This window comes from Saccoglossus kowalevskii, chromosome 2 (assembly GCF_978046115.1).
Source record: "Saccoglossus kowalevskii chromosome 2, keSacKowa6.1, whole genome shotgun sequence".
Classification (NCBI taxonomy): domain Eukaryota; kingdom Metazoa; phylum Hemichordata; class Enteropneusta; family Harrimaniidae; genus Saccoglossus; species Saccoglossus kowalevskii.
Window position 1 is genome coordinate 22,985,379 of NC_140642.1, and position 23,732 is coordinate 23,009,110.

The window sequence follows — 23,732 nt, forward strand, 5'->3', positions numbered from 1 at the left end:
TTACGTGATTTTATTTTGGGAATAAACTATTAAAAAAACAACATATAACTCACCTGCCCAGCAAATGCAGCATCTCCGTGTATTTGTAAAGCTAACACTTTATTCACAGAATTATCGTCACTATTCTCAGCATAATCACCAATTTTCAAAGACTGTTGCCTTGCTCTAGCTTTTCCTACCGTAACAGGAACGACAGCCTGAATATCATAAAATAAACCCAGATTTACCCAATATTACATACACTTCTGTAAATATAAGTCCTATCAATAATTTTTACCACAGGGAGTAATTTTTAATATTTTTCGTAATAATCCATTTTTCCTACTCATTGTGAAATACTCATGCTTGAAATGCATTTTAATTAAAATTTGGATATTTAATGATAATGAGTATGACAATATTTAAGGGCATTTTGTTTGCAAGTGCAACATTTCACTTAAAAAAAATATATTCCCTTTCACAAAATTTTATGCATGGAAACTTCAATTTTTTCACCTGAAAAAGTGCATCAACAACCTATATCATAATAGCACTAAAAAAAATTAAGTATCAAATATTAATACATAGCAAAAATTATGTTTCCAGTTGACTTACCTCAAGATGAGATGGATTTGGAACCATTGAGACATGTAGAGACTTATCACCGAATTCCAAATCAACAGAGTTAGCTGAAAGAACAAATAACAATGCATATTTTCATATATTCAAATATATTTGACTTTAACACATGATAAATTCCATGTTCTGTTAACCTTTAACCCAGAAGGCTTTTCAGTTGAATTACCAAATCTGATACACCAGTGTGTACATGAACAAATTTCCATTTTTTATGTTTGAGTATTTTGATCCAGGCCTTGAGGAAAATTACAAAACAATTTAATTTTTTTTTTTTTAAATATGTGGTTACAAGGTGTAAAAAAACTGAAGGAGAGATCACCAAGGATTTGTGTATTCTAGTTTACAAATCACTCATACATATAAACTGACAGACGAACACATCTCTGAAGATCAATCAAAAGTTTTTGCAATCATATTTTGGAATGTAATTTAATTTCAATTAAACTGCAATTGAATTACTGTTTTATATCCCTGTTAGTTATCAAATTTCAGATATATATAATATAGTTTGAACATAACCATGACAGAGATATAGATCCAGATGCTTGATTATGATGATTTTTTAAAATTAAAATGATCGACATTCAGTCATCTTGAATCTGATCATCAACTGGGTACTTGTCCTGTTGAAAAATATTGTACTGGAACAGCATTAATTAAAATGAAATGGTCACCAGTCGCTCGTTTTGAATTGGATCTGTATATCTATGACATCATGTATAATGAATATATAAAATTTGACAAAGCATGTCAGAGATATGGCACTACAACCTCATTCATTAAAACAAAATGACCGCCAGTCAGCCATTTAGCAAAATCAACTCACCATCTATACTTACTTAGATGAGAAAGAACATCGCCAGACGCATGGACACCGTCAGGAAACTCACTAAGTCCTTTCATTTTCCTAAACATGAGAGCCGGTGGAAATTTCAACAGTCCTGTCAGTAAGTTATTACGACCTCTGTGTGCCATGCAAATTAAAACATGTTCTATACCAGCTGTGAGATAAAAAAAAAAATTGTTAGAAGCCAACATATATTTCCCTTTTGACCCTTTAAATGAATGACACATGTGAAACAATGACATCATAGTTGAGTAAAAATATATGAATTTGACATTAGGACCCTTATGAACTCTGATCTCTTGTAGATGAAATCTGATCTGAAAAACTATGACGTGCACCAGAAATGCTTGATTTCAATGATTTTTCAGCACAAAAATGGCCGTTATTTGGCCATCTTGAACCAGATCATGAAACAAATTTATATGCATATGTATAATAGTATGTATGATGAATGTGTGGAGTTTGAATGTACCAGGTAATCGGTCCAGGCATGTCTATGATGTAGGGTCAGACGCACACACGGACACACAGATGCATGGACACACAGAGGATTAGTATGGATTGACATCCATACGTCCCTGTTTTCAGACTGCGTATGAATAGGGACTAAACAGTGAACTCAACATTGCAGACATAATTGTGAAAATTGAAGTAAATAAATTTGTTAAATTTGATTAAACAACTTTAGGCACCATGACTTTGTATGAAGGTATAGACTTATTTTAAAGTAAGATTACAAACACAGTATAGTGACAGTATAGACGAATGGCTATTCAGTACAACTATGTGTGCTTTGATATTTAATCACTAGTAAAGTAGATTGTTGTTTGGAGAAAATCTATCAAATAATATCATTGACAATTAAACAGCACTTTCATAGACTTAATCAAAATAAAAAGCCTCTCGGTCAGCAGAGGTAAAAATCTTGAAAACAATATGCAAATTTTCTCACCAAGCCACATTTGGAGATATTGAGAAACATGAGAAACCCTAACCCTATTTCTGTTAATTTTGTTCAATTTTCTCCAAAATGTGACCTTCCCTTTTTATTATTTTTTTTATATTTCTTCTTGGTATGAAACCAGTCAAGGAGTCTAAGATCACATGTATGACTTACAATGTGCTGCTTCAGTAAATGACTGTTGAAGAAATCCTATCATGCTCTCTGCTCCTTCCCCACCATATCGCTTCACTGTGGTAAACTTGGCAGCCAAGAAATGATCTAACTCCTGTTCAGTGAGAGAAATTACAGGAGATTTATCATGTGTTACACTATAACACCAGATTTATAAAGTTGTTAAAGCGAGAGGGTCGTCGCCTGCGCATGCGCAGGAATTGAGTCCCAAGCAACAATAACAACACACGCTAAAAACGCAAAGGCTCATGGGTAGACGCTTGTTTGTAAACAATGACATGCTATGATCGTCTGATGCATGCGCAGGTGACTACTCCCTCGCTTTAAGTTGTTTTTGCTATAAAAATATGAAATATTAAAAATACACATTTCAATTTGAGAGTACAAAGGTTCTTACCCCTCAGACAAACTAACCTTCAATGACAAACAAAACCTCCTAACACAGCGAGTGTATATTGTTTACAAATCTGATGGCATTCAAATCTGTATTCAAATACATTTATCATATGTAATATTCATAAAAATTCAATAGACCATTTCACTCACAATATTTTCAACATTATTTATGTATGATGAGAGATATCGCTGAGGTCATAGATATAAATTCCCCTTTATACGTATCATGTATCTATATGTATCAGAGATATCACTGGGAACAAAAAGATATTACTGGGGACAAAATATATCACTGGGAACAAAAAGATATCACTGGGAACAAAAAGATATCACTGGGAACAAAAAGATATCACTGGAAACAAAAAGATATCACTGGGAACAAAAAGATATCACTGGGAACAAAAAGATATCACTGGGAACAAAATATATCACTGGGAACAAAAAGATATCACTGGGGACAAAATATATCACTGGGAACAAAAAGATATCACTGGGGACAAAATATATCACTGGGAACAAAAAGATATCACTGGGAACAAAAAGATATCACTGGGAACAAAAAGATATCACTGGGAACAAAAAGATATCAATGGGAACAAAAAGATATCAATGGGAACAAAAAGATATCACTGGGAACAAAAAGATATCACTGGGAACAAAAAGATATCACTGGGAACAAAAAGATATCACTGGGAACAAAAAGATATCAATGGGAACAAAAAGATATCACTGGGAACAAAAAGATATCACTGGGAACAAAAAGATATCACTGGAGTGGAAAGATATCACTGGGAACAAAAAGATATCACTGGGAACAAAAATATATCAATGGGAACAAAAAGATATCACTGGGAACAAAAGATATCACTGGGAACAAAAAGATATCACTGGGAACAAAAAGATATCACTGGGAACAAAAAGATATCACTGGAGTGGAAAGATATCACTGGGAACAAAAAGATATCACTGGGAACAAAAAGATATCAATGGGAACAAAAAGATATCACTGGGAACAAAAAGATATCACTGGGGACGAAAAGATATCACTGGGGACGAAAAGATATCACTGGAGTCGAAATATAATACTGAAGACAAAAATATATCACCAGAGTCAAAAAATAACACTGGATCGAGTCAAAAAAGTATCACTGGGAACAAAAAGATATCACTGGAGTGGAAAGATATCACTGGGAACAAAAAGATATCACTGGGAACAAAAAGATATCACTGGGAACAAAAAGATATCACTGGGAACAAAAAGATATCAATGGGAACAAAAGATATCACTGGGAACAAAAGATATCACTGGGAACAAAAAGATATCAATGGGAACAAAAAGATATCACTGGGAACAAAAAGATATCACTGGAGTCGAAAAGATATCACTGGAGACGAAAAGATATCACTGGAGTCGAAATATAATACTGAAGACAAAAATATATCACCAGAGTCAAAAAATAACACTGGATCGAGTCAAAAAAGTATCACTGGGAACAAAAAGATATCACTGGAGTGGAAAGATATCACTGGGAACAAAAAGATATCACTGGGAACAAAAAGATATCACTGGGAACAAAAAGATATCACTGGGAACAAAAAGATATCAATGGGAACAAAAAGATATCACTGGGGACGAAAAGATATCACTGGAGTGGAAAGATAACACTGGGAACAAAAGATATCACTGGGGACAAAATATATCACTGGGAACAAAAAGATATCACTGGGAACAAAAAGATATCACTGGGAACAAAAAGATATCACTGGGAACAAAAAGATATCACTGGGAACAAAAAGATATCACTGGAGTGGAAAGATATCACTGGGAACAAAAAGATATCACTGGGAACAAAAAGATATCACTGGGAACAAAAAGATATCAATGGGAACAAAAAGATATCACTGGGGACGAAAAGATATCACTGGAGTCGAAACATAACACTGGATCGAGTCAAAAAAGTATCACTGGAATCAAATGATATCACTGACGTCAAAAGATATTACTGGAGTCTATAGACATCATGGGAGTTTACAGATATTGCTGGAGTCCATAGATATCACTAGGGTAAGAAAAACAACAACATCTGCTTCGAAGATATCACTGGAGTCATAGATATTCTTGAGGTCAAAAGATAACAATGAGATCACAGATGTAACTAAGGTCAAAAAATATCACTAGCATCAAATGAATGAATAAATTCAATTCAATAGGAAGACTGGGTAAAAATGGTGTGTATGATTTCATCTGCCAGTCTGACTGTTATCCTATCTATTACCTGTGATTTGCATAAATTGAGCACCAATGCCTTCTTTTCATCAGTAGACAGAGTATATGTTGCAAGTTCTTCATATTTATTGGCAAACCACTCTCTTTCACTTTCTTCCTACATATAAATAATACATATACATATATATATAAATATAACGAATGATTTTGTTGTGTTTTCAGACCTGTTTATTATTTATTCAGTGAGGAACATGCATATGCACATACATTTGTACATCTAGCATATGGTTATGCTAAGACCATAAAATTAATAATGTTTGATATGTAAATAATAAAAAATTAAAATCCATAATCAAATTTCTTTCAAGTCAGTTTATGCACAAATAGTAACAAGAAAGCCATCAGAGATCATCAGCCTAGGAAGTTGCGAGTACCTACTCGCAAATGCACCTAAAAAATACGTCTATGCGAGTACAAACTTGTAAGTATCCGCATTTAGCTTGTGGTTTTCAGAAACTGTCGTATTTTGCGAGTGAAAATTTAAGCCCTACACGCAGCTGAAACATGCCTTGCACAAGTCAGACGAGATACCGTGCACGACCTTTAGGCTTTGAATATTTTACGATGTACTCGGAAAGTCTAGTTTCAGGCGCATGACAAGTGTCATATTGCAATTGAGAGCATACTGGTCATAATAAAGAAATTGTAAATATGTTATTGGCAGTTGTTTTGTTCTAGTCAAAATACGGGCATACAGTTTTTTAAATGAATGCCGGTTTACACTGTCGGCAGCTCTTTGATTGTCAATTAAATAATTTTCATTGGCTAACGTGACAGCGTTTTTCAGTGTCAATTAAGTCGTGTTGTAAAGAACAATAATCAATGTCACACTGTCGAATTTTCGGCTCAAACAAGACATGGCGAATAAGCAGATTACTAATTACTTTCGGCCGGTTGAACAGAACAAAATTCCAACAACAAATTCCGGGACATCAGATCTTACATCCTCGCATCCAGCCACAAAACAGAAGATGAGGGTGATCTAATACTTATCAGCCTGGAAGGCCCTAGCATGGACGAATTTGATCCTTCAAGTTCTGTTCACAGGTGGATGCATGAATCAGTTCCGGCCAGACTACCAAATATGAAACTGATGGTAACATCGAACATGCAATCTCCGACCAGGATAAAACTCAGGACTTTTTGTAACAGAACATTATCTCTCATTTCAGTATGTCATTATTGTAGTTGTATTCGCAAAGATTAGCATAACACATTTTATTTGTTTTACGCATGAAACAATTTTGCTCATAAAATTTTAGGTTTAGGAGCATTTTGCTCTTTGCCAAAAAGTTAACTTCCTAGGCTGATCATAGTTTCACAAGAAGTGAGTAGAAGTGCTCCTGATACGACACTGTATGGATGAATGTTTGACAGATGGACAGACACTCTGACTGATAACCACTACATGTCCCGCCAGTATTTTATTCTTGATTTACACATAAAGTTAGAGCATGAATTACAAATTTAGATTATTTTTTGAACACCGCTAACTAAAAGGATACATTTAATAATTACTTTAAAAAGTTAGAGCGTGAATTAAAGGGATACTAATTTAAATCTTCCTTTGAACACTGTGAATCAATAGGTTTCATTAAATAATTAGATTTTTAAAATTAGGCCGCAAGTTTTTAATTATGAGACCTGCCAAAATATGACCTATTACCCAAAACATTACCCAGGATGATGTTTCAGATATGGTACACACATGTCACCTACATATTCATCTTCACTTGCACTATGGTATTAAAACCCAATTGACATATAAATGCTAATGCCTTATACGAGCAGCAACTAGCTAGCCAGATACTGTAAAATACTCTATTTTCGCTTGGAATTTATTGAAATGATGGTAAGAAATGATTCAGTGAAAATAAATTCCATACAAAACACCCAAAAAGTGTTTTCTATCACAAAGCACCATGAAAAGTAGAACAATTGTGATATATATTGCTCAAATCACAACTCTTTTCTCTTATCTGACTAAATTAATTAAACAATTTTTAATTAAATATTTTCCATGAACCAGAAAAATGTGATCTGCATTGCAGAATTTCCAAGTTGAAAACAGCTGGACACATGTACTACTGATGTACGTACCGGTAACTGGATTTCATTCCAGCATGCACTTCAGTTTGATGTCTTTTTTTGGTGATCTTTGTTTTCAAGGATTAATCATAAAACAATATTACATTGGCAGTTCATCCAAAAAATATTATGATATAAAAGTGCCCAACTGTTTTATGTTTAAGGTCAAAAATCCACCACATACTCACCGTCAAGTAGGAAAACTCAGCAGTAATTGTATTACAGTAGATATTTTCTAAATGTTCTATTATTTCCTTGGCTGAAGCTGTGTTTTTATTGATGTTCAAAATGCCTGAAAATAATTTTAAATCAAAGAAAGCTTAGAAAGAACTCCTGTGTGCTGAGAGTTTTCGAGACACATTAAAAATTAATTCAAAATTACTTATACTTGAGATATTGATGGAATAGCTGAAAACTAATTATGCAAATAAGGTAACTAATATGAACAGATTTAGGTGTAAAACTAATAAGGTCTGCACAATGTACCAAGTTTCATTGGAATGTGATTAGAACCAAAAAAATATTAATTATTATGCTAATTAGAGAATTAATATGAACAGATTTTAACCCAAAATTAATCAGGCTGTCTATTGTCCTAGGGCATTTATGTACCAAGTTTTATTCAAATGTGATGATCAATACTTGAGATATTAGTATTAATTAATTATGTTAATTAGGTGATTAAGAAGCATAAATATTTACCAAAAACTAATATGGTGCATACTCTTAGGTTCATTGAAATGTGATGGGTACTCTTTAAAAGTTTCATTGAAATCCAATGAGTGGTTTTTAGACATCAGTGCAACAGCCATAGAACAGCAAAAAATTAACTAATTATGCAAATTAGGTAATTAATAGGCACAATTTTTTATCTCAAAATTAATCAGGTCTCTGCATAGTCCTAGAATATCTATGTCGCAAGTCTCATTGAAATGTGATGATTAGTACTTGAGATATCAGGTGAAAAGCTGAAAATTAACTAATTATGCTAATAAGGTGATTAATATGCACAAATATTTACCAAAAAACTAATTAGGTCTCTGCACAGTCCTCAAGTAACTATGTACCAAGTTTCATTGAAACGTGATCATTACTACTCGAAATATCAAAAGCTAAAGTTAATTATGCAAATTAGGTAATTAATATGTACTGATATTACCCTAAAAACCATCAGGTCTGTGCAGTGTCATAGGACACCTATGTACCAAGTTTTATTGAAATGTTATGATTAGTACTTGAGATATCAGTGGAAAAGCTGAAAATTGATTAATCATTATGTAAATTAGGTAATTAATAATATTAATAGATTTTTACCAAAAACTAATCAAATCTGTGCTTTAGTTCAGAGCATCCATGTGCCAAGTTTCATTGAAATCCAATGAGTGGTTCTTCAAAAATCAGTGGAAAAGTCATAGAACAGCTTAAAATCACCTAATTATCATGCAAATTAGGTAATTAATAATCATAGATTTTTACCCAAAACTAATCAAATCTACGCACTAGTTCAGAGCATCCATGTGCCAAATTTCATCAAAATCCAATGAGTGGTTCTTCAGATATCAGTGGAACAGTTATGGGACAGCTAAAAATCAGCTAATTATCATGCAAATTAGGTAATTAATATTCATAGATTTTTACCAAAACCTAATCAACTCTGCGCATTATCCCAGAGCATCTATGTACCAAGTTTCATCAAAATTTGATTAGTGGTTCTTGAGATAACGGTGGAACAAAAAAAGTGACATACATACATACAGACATACAGACAGGGTAACTGCAAAGACTCCCTTTTGTGCTTCGCACACGGGAGTAAAAAAACACATCATCACTACGATTGCAGAAAAAATTTACACATTTTTTTAAACAAATCGCAATATTTACATTTCAGTCTATTAAAAAATAGCAATGTTTAGTGCATAATTTTATTATTATCAAGTTCCTCACCGCCATATTGTGCGAACACCAAAACAGCAACATTGCTAGCTACGTTGCTGACTGGTTTGCTATGTGCATTTTGAGATCATTACATGATTAGAACATGTTCAACGCGACAGTGACAGTAATATGTAAATTTTGATTGGGCGAGAGAATGTCTTTAATTATAAAAGCTGTGGTAAAATACATATTCATAATCTTTATTGCATAATCGTATTCTTATGTGGATATTGACTCAGAAAAAGAAAATTACAATAATATATATATATATATATATCATGGTCTTTTTTAATGTTTAGACGTAGACCCATGAACATGAATATCACAAAGCAGGGGTATGTAATATTCTGTGACATGAACAGAGTGCAATGCCAAACATTGCAGACTTTGGGTATTTTGGGTCTAAAAAAGATGGATGAGAAAATTAATTTCACAAACAACAGCAAAAATAATGCCATGCTCACTTGTAAACCCGAGAGTTTTGTCAATCCTTAAAACGTAATAAGCGTACAACACTAATGGGTGGTATATATTTTTTTTAAACGAGATGACCATTGCAGCTAACAAGCAACTATTGAAATAAGCCCCTCAATGTTGAAATATTGGTGTGAATTTGCTCCACCACTTGTTTCAGAAATTAGAATTATATATAAAATGAAGTTAATATAATATAATGGCAATAGACCACCACTGAAGAGAAGTATACCACTCGATTTTGCCTGATCTACTCCATATACACACTTACGCCAATTGTATATATCGTGGATTATGAAAAATCTTTGGTTTATTGCTTCAATAATCCTGCAGTGTTTTGTCTGCACACACATGTAGTCATTTATGAATATACACATACCATTTAAATCATACTGTATATCCTGACTCTCTGGTGAGAACCCATACAAGCTTGGATTCAACTCAGGAACAGCCCTGGAATATGAAAAAAGAAAAATGATGTAGCTTGTGCAGTGTGCCCGTTAACAAGACTGACTTTGTGGGGATCTCAAAATCCTCAAGATCATGTTGAGCCAGCTTGTAGACTGCTGGGGAGTTGATCTTCAGGAAAAATAAAATTGTATGTAACTATATAGGTGACCTTCATTTTTACAGGCATTTTGTTTATAAAATGAGAATTTCATGTTTCTAAATTACAGATGTATGATTTTCCATTGCGCCAGTGAATTACCCGGTAGTACAACTTGTTGCGTGTCAGTGGTTTAGAGGTCACATTGAGCAATTCAAAATAATGATTTATGGACTGATCAAATATAATGCATGATTAATCTTTAATGAAAACTATATTTAAATCTTTTATTTTTACTTATCACTTGTTGTCAAAACAATACATGTAACCCAAATTGAAAATGGCAAAATACAATACAAGTGTGGTTGATAAGTCAAAAACTAGCTTGGGTACTCCAAGTTTTTTTCCTTCGGAATTTAAAACAATCAATTACATGTATAAAGAATAATTTCGGAAAGTCTCAAGAAATTGCTGTCCAATAAGTGTGTTAGGTCAACCATCTTTAATGCAAAAATGCTGTAAAAAAGCAAAGAAAATCTAAAATCTGATGATTTTCAGATTCATCTTGCAAGTTGCACAGCTGTTATTATTTAACTCAAAATAACAATAAATTTAAATACCTTTGTTCCACTAATTGTAATGGATCTAACTGGGCTTTTTTGTGTCCATGCTCTCTGTATGCTGCAACTAGTCTTACTAAGTTTGCATTTGATATTCTGTTTTGAATCACTGATTCTGAAAAATAACCAGTAATATGATTGAGTGGTAGTGAATAGTACAAGAGAGAACATTAAAACATCATGTCAATTAAAGGTGAACTCAGAGATTACACATAAGCTATATTTGGTGGTCTTGGGGCTACAGTGACTAATTTTCAGAGACCCACGATACAGTGTTTCAGTGACTTTTGTGAAATGCTGTCTTCATGAACCCTATATGAAATCCTGATAGTGCAAAAACTTGAAAGGCAAATTGGAAATTGGAAAATAACAATGTCACTGTTTCCATGGAAACAACATTTGGTATCCCTCTTTTCATATACTCCTGATTGAACCTATCACTTCCGCAAAATATCTAAATGTATTGCTTTCAAAGTTCTCCTGCGTCAACATAAATTAATGCTATATTTATAGTAGTTTATTTTGCCAGCTATTTGTACGGTAGATTTGTTTTAATTGTATTAGGGTACCAGTAGTAATTTTTCATTCACTGCAAGATCCTGCAATGTGGGTGAAATCAAATGCGAAAACAGGACCAGCAAAGATCATACCGTTGTAGAGGTGTCAAAACACCGCCCGAGATTCAACAAGCGCAAGGGCAGTTATATTTATTTATTTTCACACTTGATAATACATATTAGATGGTGGCAAATTTTGATGGAGTAAGGGCATCTCAACTAAATATCCCCTTCTTAACGATTCTTGATTATACATTGAGCGATTCTTGTTCACACATTGAGCTATAAAAATAATATTTTTCCATTTTTTAGCAGATGTTGGGTTCACACCTTTCATGCAATGCACAAGAACTTGCGGTGAACAGAAAATCATCTATTGTAAGTGTGTACCAATATGCAAAATAAAGTATGCTACACAGTATTCTATCCTGACAGGATTTAACAAAAAATCCAGATTTGGCATTTGCTTACGGGTATTAAGTGTAAGCGTACATAAAAGTCTAAAATTTGTTTTAAAAAATGGCTATACAATATTGTGTGTGTTCATAGTTGTAATTTTCACAGGTTGTAATAAAATTTTAATTAATAATTAATTAATAAATAATCTTCAACAACATAGAATATTTTGCATAGTCTATCTTCCTTTAGGTATTTTAGATTGTTTGTGGCGACCTACCTCAGTTTCTAGCTTATGTCTATTTTGTCTGAGCTGTGGCATCATTTTAATATCATTTCTGTTATTGATAGTTTTTAAATATGGTGCTTGACTAATTTAATTTTTTTCAATTGGCTGTAGTTCTAAATTTAGAATTTTAGCCAAGAGTTGTAATAGTGTGTCCTAAATATATTGTGAATATATCAGTTTATAATATGTTACCAAAACAACGAGCAATATTGCTGGTTTTTCGTTCAGCGTAAAAACTGAATTTAAAAAAAATAATAGTGTAATTAAAGGGGAGAATGAACATGTCTCACCCTCTGTGTAAACAAATGCGGGACGTGAAGCCGATCAACTGAGAACGTTTGCAATAATGATATTTCTGCACTTAATATCTCAGGTCAAGAGTTCAATGGCAATGCACTGCCCGCATTGCTCTTCAATAACCGTCACGGTCACCGTCGATATGATTCTACAAAAACAGGATTCGGTTTTCCTGGTTTTATTATAGACGTTTTTTTTACAAATGAATCAACGCGTACGTACCTTCAACCGTATATGGGACCTGCTTTGTCGTATCAGGTCGGTAGCCATGTACACCATCGTCCGAGTGGTACGACCGTACTGCAACCATCGACGATAATGTTGGTGGTGGTGATCGACCGGTAAATATCCATTTATGCGCACTTGCATTTGCAAAGCGTTTTCCATATAACCTGATTGTTCTATACATCTCAACTACGAGTTATAACTTAGCCATACAAGAAAATTACCACAAAGAACGATCACGCCATAAATGCCGGTCAGTCTATAAAATACAAAGATTAATCACAGAGAGCTCTGAAAAACCTCGCATGGCGCACAACTTAACCTTTCACCTAAAAATATTCTCGTATGAGGGCGCATACTCTCGACCGCGGACTGTATGACGTAACGACGTACACGTACACATACAGTAGTCTAAAAGTAGTACTGTAAAATGACTAATTTTCACTGGGTTTAAATTTCACTGATTTATCATTTCAGGCATATTCAGTGGGTTTTAAATTCACGGTTTTATCATTTAGATAATATGTTTTATGCTAAATTTTACATATTCACTGGGTTTTAATTTAGCGCATTTTCCAGTCAGCGAAATAAGCCAAATTAAAACCCAGTGAATAGTTAACCATTTTACAGTATTTCTTCTCACTGCATTCTCCTTGTTTTTCCTTACTTTATCTAGCACGTTAAAATTTATACTCTATGATAATGTTCTATTTATATATATTTCAAATTTATACCATACTTGTAAAAGTACTAATTCTACTTGTTATGATTATGTATATAAATATACATGTATTAGAATAATTAATTATTTAGCTAATTAATTGGTGTAGTTACTGTACTGCGATTCAACGATGTGAAATTATTTACCCCCTGAAACAAAATCAATTCATCTACCAGTGTACAAAATGATGATGATATTATTTCTTATATACAATATCCAGAATAGAAACTTTAGTCACCATCTTCCATCTTGACATTATTATTTTTGTACACATACTGATCGGGTCCAAACAAATAATTTTCTTTCACTGCAGGTTATGATGGCCGTGTTCGAGTTTGTATAACAGCTTTCCAGGAGAAGTAATTTTCAAAACCGGTTAGTGTTTTGGCCTGTAATTATATTCATTTCAAACAATTGCAAAGAAAAGCCAATAACTTTAACATGACACGCGGATCAGTGAAGGTCAAAGGTCAATATCCCTCATGGAATTGCTAGTAGTATTTTACATTCTCATATCTAATACAGTAAGTTTGGGGTATCACTTCTAACACTATCCCATTATATAAATATCGGCAATGTGTGCAGATGTTGACTCATTAAGAAATGATCATATACTAATTGATGTGAAATATGAATTAACAAAATAATGACATGTTCAATTGTAATCAAGATATTAATATCAGCTGTAAAATTAATAAAACTTTTCATCAAACGTCAGAAATAATATATCTTATTATCAATACCGTGACTCACAATTACAATAACATTGAGAATAAAAACATGGTTCTTTTTTCCGAATTTACCGTATATCTATTATTCAAATCATGGAACTTGAAGCAAAACGTTTACGTAAATCTACCGCTATCAGTGCAAATATTTGAAGACATAGCCATGTATCCACCAGTTTCATGGAAGTAAACAAGATGGATTCAAGGAATCCTGCTAGCTTTGACGATGAAATATGTAACGCCTAAAATAAAAAAAAAAAAACATAATGTTACTGATTGGGACCGATCTTCTTTTCACTCATTTCGTCACTGTTGTAGAATTAGTTAAACCTTAAGGATTTTTGCGCCGTCAAATATTTTAGCAACGAAGGAAAATACATTTTTTGAGAGCTCTAATGGTTATAAATGATACAATAGAAACAAAGTAATTGAATAGTATTGGTATAGTACTATACTGTCTGTGGCGCGAGCTACTGTAATGAACTTTATTTACACTTAGGTTTTATTTTCAAATTCAGTGATTATAAACTTTTTATTCTATATTTTACATTCAATTCATCAGAAATCAGTAAAAATAGATTTAATGCGAAATACCCAACATGTCTTGTCAGAAAAAAAAAATTCTATGATAAATGAAGTATTTTACAGAATCCATTAAGTTATGCCACTGTTTATCTAGTCACGCAGGATGGAGCAGCTTTCCAATCTTGTCACAAATGTAAACGCATAATCTATTCAACACATTTTTAATATCTGTAACATTTCTTATCATTATTCAAGATCACATTGAAAATTCTCTCTAAAATGATATTTGATCCAAAAATAGTCGTAAACCCTGAATTGAATTCTTGCGCGTGTTCGAATTTCATGTAAATAAACAATGTATTTTACACGCGCTGTATACGTCGCTATGAGTCCCACGTCGAACAGGACGGGGCACGACGACTGCCGCCCTTTAACATCAGTCTGAACAGTAGACGAATTTCTGGTTATAGCGCCATCAGTTTTGGTGCGACAATTGGGAGGGGGTGATTCCTTTCTGAGATACCGGCGGAACACGACACTTGTCAATTAATGAAATACTTTTTTTTTCTCATCAGAAATGTGAACAACAATTTGCAAATAAAGGCCTTCAACGGACACTCAAACGTTTTTGAACAATTAATGATTGTTTTTCTGACCAATTAAAGGATAATGACCCAATGTTTTTGTTAAAGTCTACGCACGGATTGAGTGTAATTCACACTTAGCCTGACATTGTAGGCGTGAGTAGGCCCTCGCCGGCCGAACGGCATCAGACCTCACTGTGTTTAGTCGAGTAGGAAATATGGGTCCCCATGCACCCCAATGATATATTTTTTTAACTTATATTTTTGGAATCGTCAGGTTGTCTAGTACACGAATTTTTATGTTCCCATTGCAAAATTTTGTCCCATGACGTCACTAGGCGGCCATTTTGGAAGCCATCTTGGATTTTTTTACAGAAATCAATGATCGGTAGAACTTTTGAACCAAACATCCCAGAGAGACAAACAAATGCATTTATCCATATAATTTGGACATGGGGGAGTTCAATGAGAATGTTATTTTTAATATTGAAGCAGTATAAATGCCCAAAAGCCAAGATATCTTTTTTGGTCAATTAGCATAAGTAGTAAAAATAAGTACACAATATTATGCATACAAAACAATATTTATTCACCAGTATATCTGTAAACTAAAGTTAGTGAAAAGCACAAAAGCGTAGTTCAGTTGACATAAAAGTTGACAGAAAAATGATATATTTTTTTTCGCTACAGGTTTTGGTAATGTCATCATTTAGTCGTCATCACTTAAAGAATCTTCATAATCAATCTCTTGCTCCTCTTCTTCTTCCTCCTGATCATCATCTACAGTTTTCACCAGCAAGTCAATTAGAGAAGAAGGGAGGATTGGACCACATGACCACAATGGCTCCAAGATACCTTTCTCATTCTTCGCCCAGCCCTGTCCTGGATCATATGGTTTGGGGGACCAGTAGAAAGACTTGTCAGCTCACTTGAAGATGGCAAGCCGATAATCGTCCCTACTGGAAAGATCCACTTTTGATTTATTTGTCAGCTTTTCATCCTCCCCTACCAGAGAGAGTCAAGTTGTTAGTTTTCACAGAATACTGCAGCATTAGAATAAGACGTGCATGGTCTATCACACTAAGCCAAAAGATTGCTGTCTTGCCAAGGTGGCCTGTACGTACTTTGTCTTCATAGGCAACATGGACGGTGAGAGTAGAGGGGTCCTGCAAAGCAAGGTTGAGGGTCTCACGACTACATGACTGGACAAGATTGAGTAGAACTGCAGGATTGGTTATCTCAATTTCTTCTTCTTCAATGAATTGCTCAATCAACAATCGTTCCATGACTTCACTGACAGTTTTCAGACAAAAGAGAGCTTAAGCGTATGCCTTCCCTTTCAACACACTAACTAAGCAGCCACTTGTGATGAGTTCAGCTCCAATTAGTATTTCAAAGTATCCTGAGCGTCTACACTTGCGACCAGTTACCATGCCCATGTAATTCATCCCAGTGTGGAACGGCCCTATTGTGACAATGTGTATCTTGTATTCATCTGGAAACTTCCAAATTAGTGGTAGTGCCTTCATGCAACCTCCAAGGTCGAATGTGTTGAGGACATACTCCTGTCCCACCTCCATGGTAGCCTCCTCAGACCTCTTTAGCAGCTCCTTAATGACAGAGTACTCAGTGAAGGGTTGATTAATTGGGGTGAAGTAATCGATGGTTGACTTTTTGGAAGGCTTGACACCAGTTGCTGATATAAAACCACCAAATCCTGGAAAGAGTTGTTTTTCTCCACTGCTTCCAACAACCCATGCAAATAACCAGGTTCGATACTCTTGAATACACTTCAAGTACACTTCTTTATTTACCATGGGTTGAGTAAACACAGCTCCATCAGGAAATTTTGGTCTCACTCGACTATAGATGTGGATTGGTATCAGTGTTTCAGGAGTGTCAACCTTCTATGAGCGTATCTTGCTTCATTGAAGTAGAGGAACTATTCGATCTTGGCTGGTTACATCTAATCCTGGTTTCACCTCCTGTATCATGATTCCACCAGCACTGTTTACGACATTAGGGCCATGCATGTTTGTTGTTATTTTGTTCATGTTGTTCCACTCAAGATGAAACATATCATTCCCTTCACCAGTGATTATTTTTGGAGTGAGCGAGCTGGAAACCTCATCAATAGCATGAGTTAGTGCAGTCTCAAGTTCCAAGCTGAAGTCATATGTCTCACAGTGACCTAGTCTGTTGAGAATAGTAGTGAGCTGTCTACTGCGGTACATGTGTCGTATGAAGAAGGAAGTGTTTTGATAATTCCACTCTCCTTTTGTTACAGCTCGACAGATATCCTGCAAAAAAAATAAGAGAAACTGGAATGACACAAAACTATTATAAAATTATGGAGAACATTATTACTAAGACGTGTCAGACTTAATATTACATACCTGGCCAATTGAAAGCACTATACATCTAGTCTTCTCACATGTACCCATTTCAGCATCACCAGAGAAACTTGACTAACTCAGCGGGAAGAAGTGCGTCTGGTGAGTGCAACTCAAGATCATCTGCTGTAGGAGGCCAAGGAAGTGGTTGTGACTGATTGAATGCTTGATTCATTTTAGTACAAAGAAGCCCGGCCACTACATGGTACTTGTTTTTTGATCCAAGCTTATATGCATATGTCACTGCATCTGCAACAGACATGTTGGTACTGTACACCAGGTTATAGGTGATACAGCCTTTGTCACCTGGATTGACCTTTGCAAAGGCGATTGATTTATGAATGTCATGGTTCTCAAGACAAGCCTTTAGCTTCTCACTCCTATAAGCTGGATTAGCAAACCCATGTCTTTCCAACTCTTGTATGTAAAGAAGACACAGTGATGTTAGCTGCACAAGTACAGTATTGAAAGACTTGAGATGAGCATCAGCGATGCGACCTTGCTCTGTGTTGTACACATAGCGAGAGGATTGGGATTTATAACGCATGTGATTAACATACTGCAAATTGAATGACTTGCGACATGACTGGTGGGAATTTGCCTCTCGTGCAAACAAGTCTTCACCTTGCACCATCCGATGGAGACGGATATTCCCCACTTCTAGTGCTCTAGACTCTATCTGTTTCCAGGTTGGTTCATAGAGGGTTCCACTCTTGTCCTTAAAAACAGGGAATTTACTACATCGCTCAGTTTTTCCTGATACTTTAACTTCCTGCTTTCCACAAAAGATACATTCTGGAGGGAACATGTACATGACAGAAGATGGTTTTCGGGGAGAACGTGATGGCATATTAGAACTCTTCAGACGATCTTTGTTTTTAGTGAAGTTTTGGTAGCCGCCTCTGTGATAGCCAATTTGGTCTAAATTAACACCAACAAGACTTCTTGGAATGTTACTGCATATATCATCCATTCTATTTCTTGAATCTCTGGGTTCTCAAAGTCGTTTGTCACGAATATCATGCAGCTGAGCTAGCTTGTCTGTTGCAGATCCTTTAATTTTACTAAATGGTGTGAAATATCCATGATGAAATGCAAAATGCATCTTACATGAGGACGCTTGTGTACATCTTTAGACACACTACCATTATCTCTCTTACGCTTACTTGATTTAGGCATGTTTGTCTACCACTACACTATTGTTCTATACTAGCTAAGATTGTTTAGTTCACAAGCACCACCACCGATTACTATGTTTTACACCACACCAAACTCTAAAGACAGAAAAAAATATTGCTTTGAAATACCATGCAATTTGGTATAAATGTTACTAATTTGGTTATACAATCCAATCTATTACCTGATTTTATCACAACCAGCACCCGACTTGTTGTGTGCCTGTGGATTAATAGGTAGTGTGAATCCTAAAAAAATATCCTCTGTATTACAGACACAAATTGGATATACACATGGTTACTGCAATAGAGGTGACTATTCAGTTTTGTTGACCCAAATGAAAGAGGCTATGATCGCCTTGGTTGACAATGCAAAATGATACCACTTTAAATAAATGGAAAGGTTTATTACGCCAAAATTGGAAAACTAATGTACTGAGAACACAAACATGCCTTATTTCAACAAAAACTCACTGCACTTTGGATGCACAAAATCGTCATTTCACAGCCTGGGTGTGCGATAATTCATGTGTGCATCGATGCGTGCGCGATAATACATGTGTACATAGATGCATGCACATACGTGCACTCTACACGTGGATCACATTAGATTGCGTGACAGTGAAATGTGTGAATCAGATATGCATATACTTAAATGACATGTTTATCATTGTTACTGGTCAGGTTGAATATATGTTACGATGCGGACATTTTATTTTACAGTTTGAAATAGTTATTGCAGGTTTAAATGATTTTTTTTTTTTTAAATCATACAAATAACATTCTCATTGAATTCCCCATGTCCAAATTAAATGGAAAAATGTATTTGTTTGTTTCTGTAGGATGACTAGTTCAATAGTTGTACCGATTATTGTTTTCTGTAAAAATCCAAGATGGCCGTCAAAATGGCCACCTAGTGACGTCATGGGACAAAATTTGGCAATGGGAACATCAAAATTCCTGTACTAGACATCCTGAGGATTCAAAAAATATAAGTTAAAAAAATATATCATTGGGGTGCATGGGGACCCCTATTTCCTACTAGACTAGTTGGGTTTGAAGCACCGCAAACGTTTTGTTGGTCGGGGACGGTACCTCACATAATTTACAAAGTGCGAATTTAACTTGAAATTTACGTTTTTACAATTTACACAGATATGCTCTATTTCAGTCGACAATGAAGTAGGACCATATCAGATCAGGAACAAAATATTATCACGAGATACTATCACGAGATCACGAAATACCATCACGAGATACTATTGCGAGATCTCGAGATTTAATTATCTACTTTGACACCGCTCATTTTTTCTGGTTTTTGAGGACGTTTGTCATTTTGTGTACAGGTAAGTGCTGTTTTACCGCAAAACCAAGTTCTATCTTCCAGTTTTAAGAGAGACGTTATCATCACTTGCTTCTGGTTACAGTACATCACAACTCTCACGCTATTCGTTCATACACTCATTATATCTATTAATGTCTAGTTATTTCATAGATATATTTTCAAAATGGACAGAGACGATGCAGTATTATTGTATTTTAAAATGGAATTAAACTATAGCGAAATTCTAGCTTCCTTAGCTGTCAGCCACGCTATTATTATAAGCATGCATACTAGTATGAAACGGCTGCTTCAGAGGAAACGTCTCAATTAGACGTAAACAATATTCCGATATAAAAGATGTAGCATCCTTTATAAGAACAAAAAATGATGGATCAGGAAGATTGCATGGATATAAATGAATGTATTTGAAGTGCCTGCAACATGGATTGGTAGTGGCCAGGTAATGTGTACGTCTGTTATTAAAAGTTATCGACCTTGAAGGGGTGGAATCTAGAATTCGTCGTCTGAGGCACAGAAGATACGGTTCTCCAGGTCCAAATTGCATGTGGCGTTTAGATTCTTATGATAAGCTCACCTCATATGGCATTGGAATTAATGGCTGCATTGATGGGTTTTCTAGAAATGTAATCTGGGATGAAGCATATTGATGAGGTGTATTGAACAAATGCAAACCTTCTTCAAGTCAGTTAAATCAACGAATAGAGTAATGGTGGGGAATAGTGCGCACTCAATGTGTGCAGTTCTGGATGGTCATTTTTGTGGTGACAGGCTCGAGAAAAACCTTTTCCGGTTTTGTTTTCTGAAAATGATTCAGGTAATCACATTCTTCATTCCTGTATATGCCCAATAAGGCTATAATTTAAATACTCCATAATTATACACAATTCATATTACATCCTACGCAATGCTAGTGTATAATTGTTGCACATGAAGCAGATGTATGTGTATACTGACTTTATTCTTCACTGTCATTATTTTTTATTATTATTTTGAGGTTATTCACAAAGTGCCAATTTCCCCGTAAAAGTTCTATTGTAATGTCACGTGTCAAAAGATATCAGATCAAACTAGCGAAAATAACGAAATTAACATCCAATGAATACATTATTGAACTTGTGATGATGTAATGATGTTTTCTTTTAAATGTTTTATTTGAAGAACATTGAATCTTACAACCAGAAACTGAGCTCTTTTTAAACTCAGATTAAAGAACGTAATTCCAGGGGTGACACAAACCACATTTGTGAAAAGAAAACCTAGTCAACTTAACCTGCGAAATATTGATTTTTGTTCTAGGACGAGCTAAAAGGTGTTGTAGTTGAATGGAACTCCCATCGTTTTAGCAGATCACGCAATACAAATTGCCCAATAGGCCGCCCTCGTATCATGTTCATTGTTCCTGAGATTTATGGATGTCGCGATTATCTGTCGACAGTTTCTGAAGAAGAAATTGCAGTTTGCAAGGAAGAGTGTTCAATCAAAAGTCATTATCCCTCTGATAAAGATGTCTTTGATTTTTGTAGTTTACACATACGGGAACAAGTCATATTATTATCTTCAAATTCATATTCGGATTTTAATGTATACATGAATTAATATTTATGCCAGACAGTAGACTAATTGAGGTGATTCGTTTGTATATGTTGAACCACTATTCAAACCAGCGACACAGGTTATTTTGTCCTGTGTTCCACTATACATTTGCATTAGTGTACGCAGTAATGAGCTGATGAAAATGGTCGTGCTGTCTGTCCATGGACGGGATAACTTTCTACAAAAATAGACACATACAACTAATTTATAAACAAGATATCTTAACACCACTATAATGATCAAAACATTGAACTTACAAATGATTCAGAAGTGGAATATATATAGCAACAGACACAACTCATTCTCTTTGTCATCATACAATTTACTTAATATAACTACTAGTATGTGCTTTGGAAAATTACCCAGACATGACGACTCATTATCAAGCCCAGTAAAGTTCACACGCGTCATCTTCCAGGGATGTTCACTATCAATGGCCGAATGGTGGCCATTTTAACATTCCATCAAATTTATTAAGCATTTCTGCCATTCCTGAACTGGATCTCGGTCGTTCACGGACATATTTCATTCAAAATTGGTATGTCCATCGAACATATTGGGTCTCTGATGCATGTATTCTTTGATTTCTACATTTTATTCAAAATGGCTGACCGATGTCCATTTTTAACAAATGCTGTTTGGAATCACTTGTATGTGCTGAGCAACACGAGATAACAGATGGAGGCGGTGGTGTAAGTAGTAGTTCTCGTCTTTGGCTTAGGCTTAGAAATATAGTATATGTGTTTCTGGTGAGCGTTCTAACTTTGTTTACGAAGTGTACAGTCCCCGGGGGGCTGTTGATACATAGCTGGGTAGGGAGGTGCCCCTGGGTGCTCAAAAGTGTGACCATTTTTATACCTAAATAGTGTCAAAATCCATACCCATATTTATACCAAAATACCATTTCTTTCATCACTGTTTATTCCAAATAAAACAGTTACCTATGGATCTGAGGCCGAGATCTGAGGTGTAGATATTCGTTCATATACGCACCCATAAGTATACCAAATCGGCGTATTTATACCTATCTTGACCAGAAGTAAGACCGATACTTATACCTAAATCTACCTTTAGTTTAATTTATTTTAGTTTTCATAAAATTTCAAAAAATGCACTCATTTCGATATATTTTGACTAACATTTCGTTTTGGCGTTGTGTTTGTTAACACCGTCGCTGTCGAATTCAATCTTTAGTCAAAAATAGTCGTGAATGGAACCCAGCAAAATTAATTTTGACAATATTTTAATGTTTCAGTTATTGAACGCTGAATTATACCGAGAGTCGTGCCTCTATAACGGACGCCTTGATATTTGGGGTAAGTATGATCATGGAAAGTACTAACGGAGTACCTTCCACATGGTATGATGTGAATGTAGTTCCGACCACCATTTCTTTGTGTTTGTAGATGGCGGACAGTCGCATTTCTAATAACTTATAATATATAACTTAATGTATGAGGGCGGTACTTTGTCCCTTGGTTCGTGTCGGTAACTGATTCGGGCGAGACATGACACAACATGTGACATTATTTGCATACCAATATACAAACATTCTCAACACTATGTCTAAGTTACTGGTATATGTGCAAGTAATGTTTTTTGTCAAACCAAAAAAATGAACTGAGCGCACATAAACGCTAGAAGTAGTGGTAATGTCATCAAAAGAAGAACTAAAGAATTAACCATTTAAAACGAAGGAGGTGGTTGAAAAAGTGTGGCCAGTGCAAATTTATTTTTCCTTGTGGCTTATCTGAACATTTGTATTTTTCGTAAATGTGCCAACTTCTCTTTCCTACAACATCTTTTCTCAGTGTCTAACTTATACTTTTTTCAACAAATCTTCCAATAACCCTCCGTGATTTCAACTCCTAACAAATTAACACTCTCCGACATGATTCGAAGACGTTATACAGACTACACACATTCGCCACACAAAATAATGATTATACAGGAACAA

General features: G+C 34.9%; 1 protein-coding gene across 1 annotated transcript in view; it reads right to left on the reverse strand.

The window, feature by feature from the left end:
- Positions 1–13,027, reverse strand: part of LOC102808810 (2-oxoadipate dehydrogenase complex component E1-like) — a 23,018-nt gene extending 9,991 nt beyond the window's left edge. The window contains exons 1-9 of the mRNA XM_085492995.1: positions 12,709–13,027; positions 10,948–11,062; positions 10,160–10,233; positions 7,560–7,663; positions 5,273–5,380; positions 2,583–2,694; positions 1,458–1,619; positions 595–668; positions 54–197 (exon numbers count right to left, since the gene is read on the reverse strand). Of these exons, the coding sequence (XP_085349121.1) occupies positions 54–197; positions 595–668; positions 1,458–1,619; positions 2,583–2,694; positions 5,273–5,380; positions 7,560–7,663; positions 10,160–10,233; positions 10,948–11,062; positions 12,709–12,895 (1,080 nt within the window). The 5' untranslated portion in view covers positions 12,896–13,027. The remainder of the gene's footprint in view (positions 1–53; positions 198–594; positions 669–1,457; positions 1,620–2,582; positions 2,695–5,272; positions 5,381–7,559; positions 7,664–10,159; positions 10,234–10,947; positions 11,063–12,708) is intronic.
- Between the last annotated feature and the right edge of the window lie 10,705 nt (positions 13,028–23,732).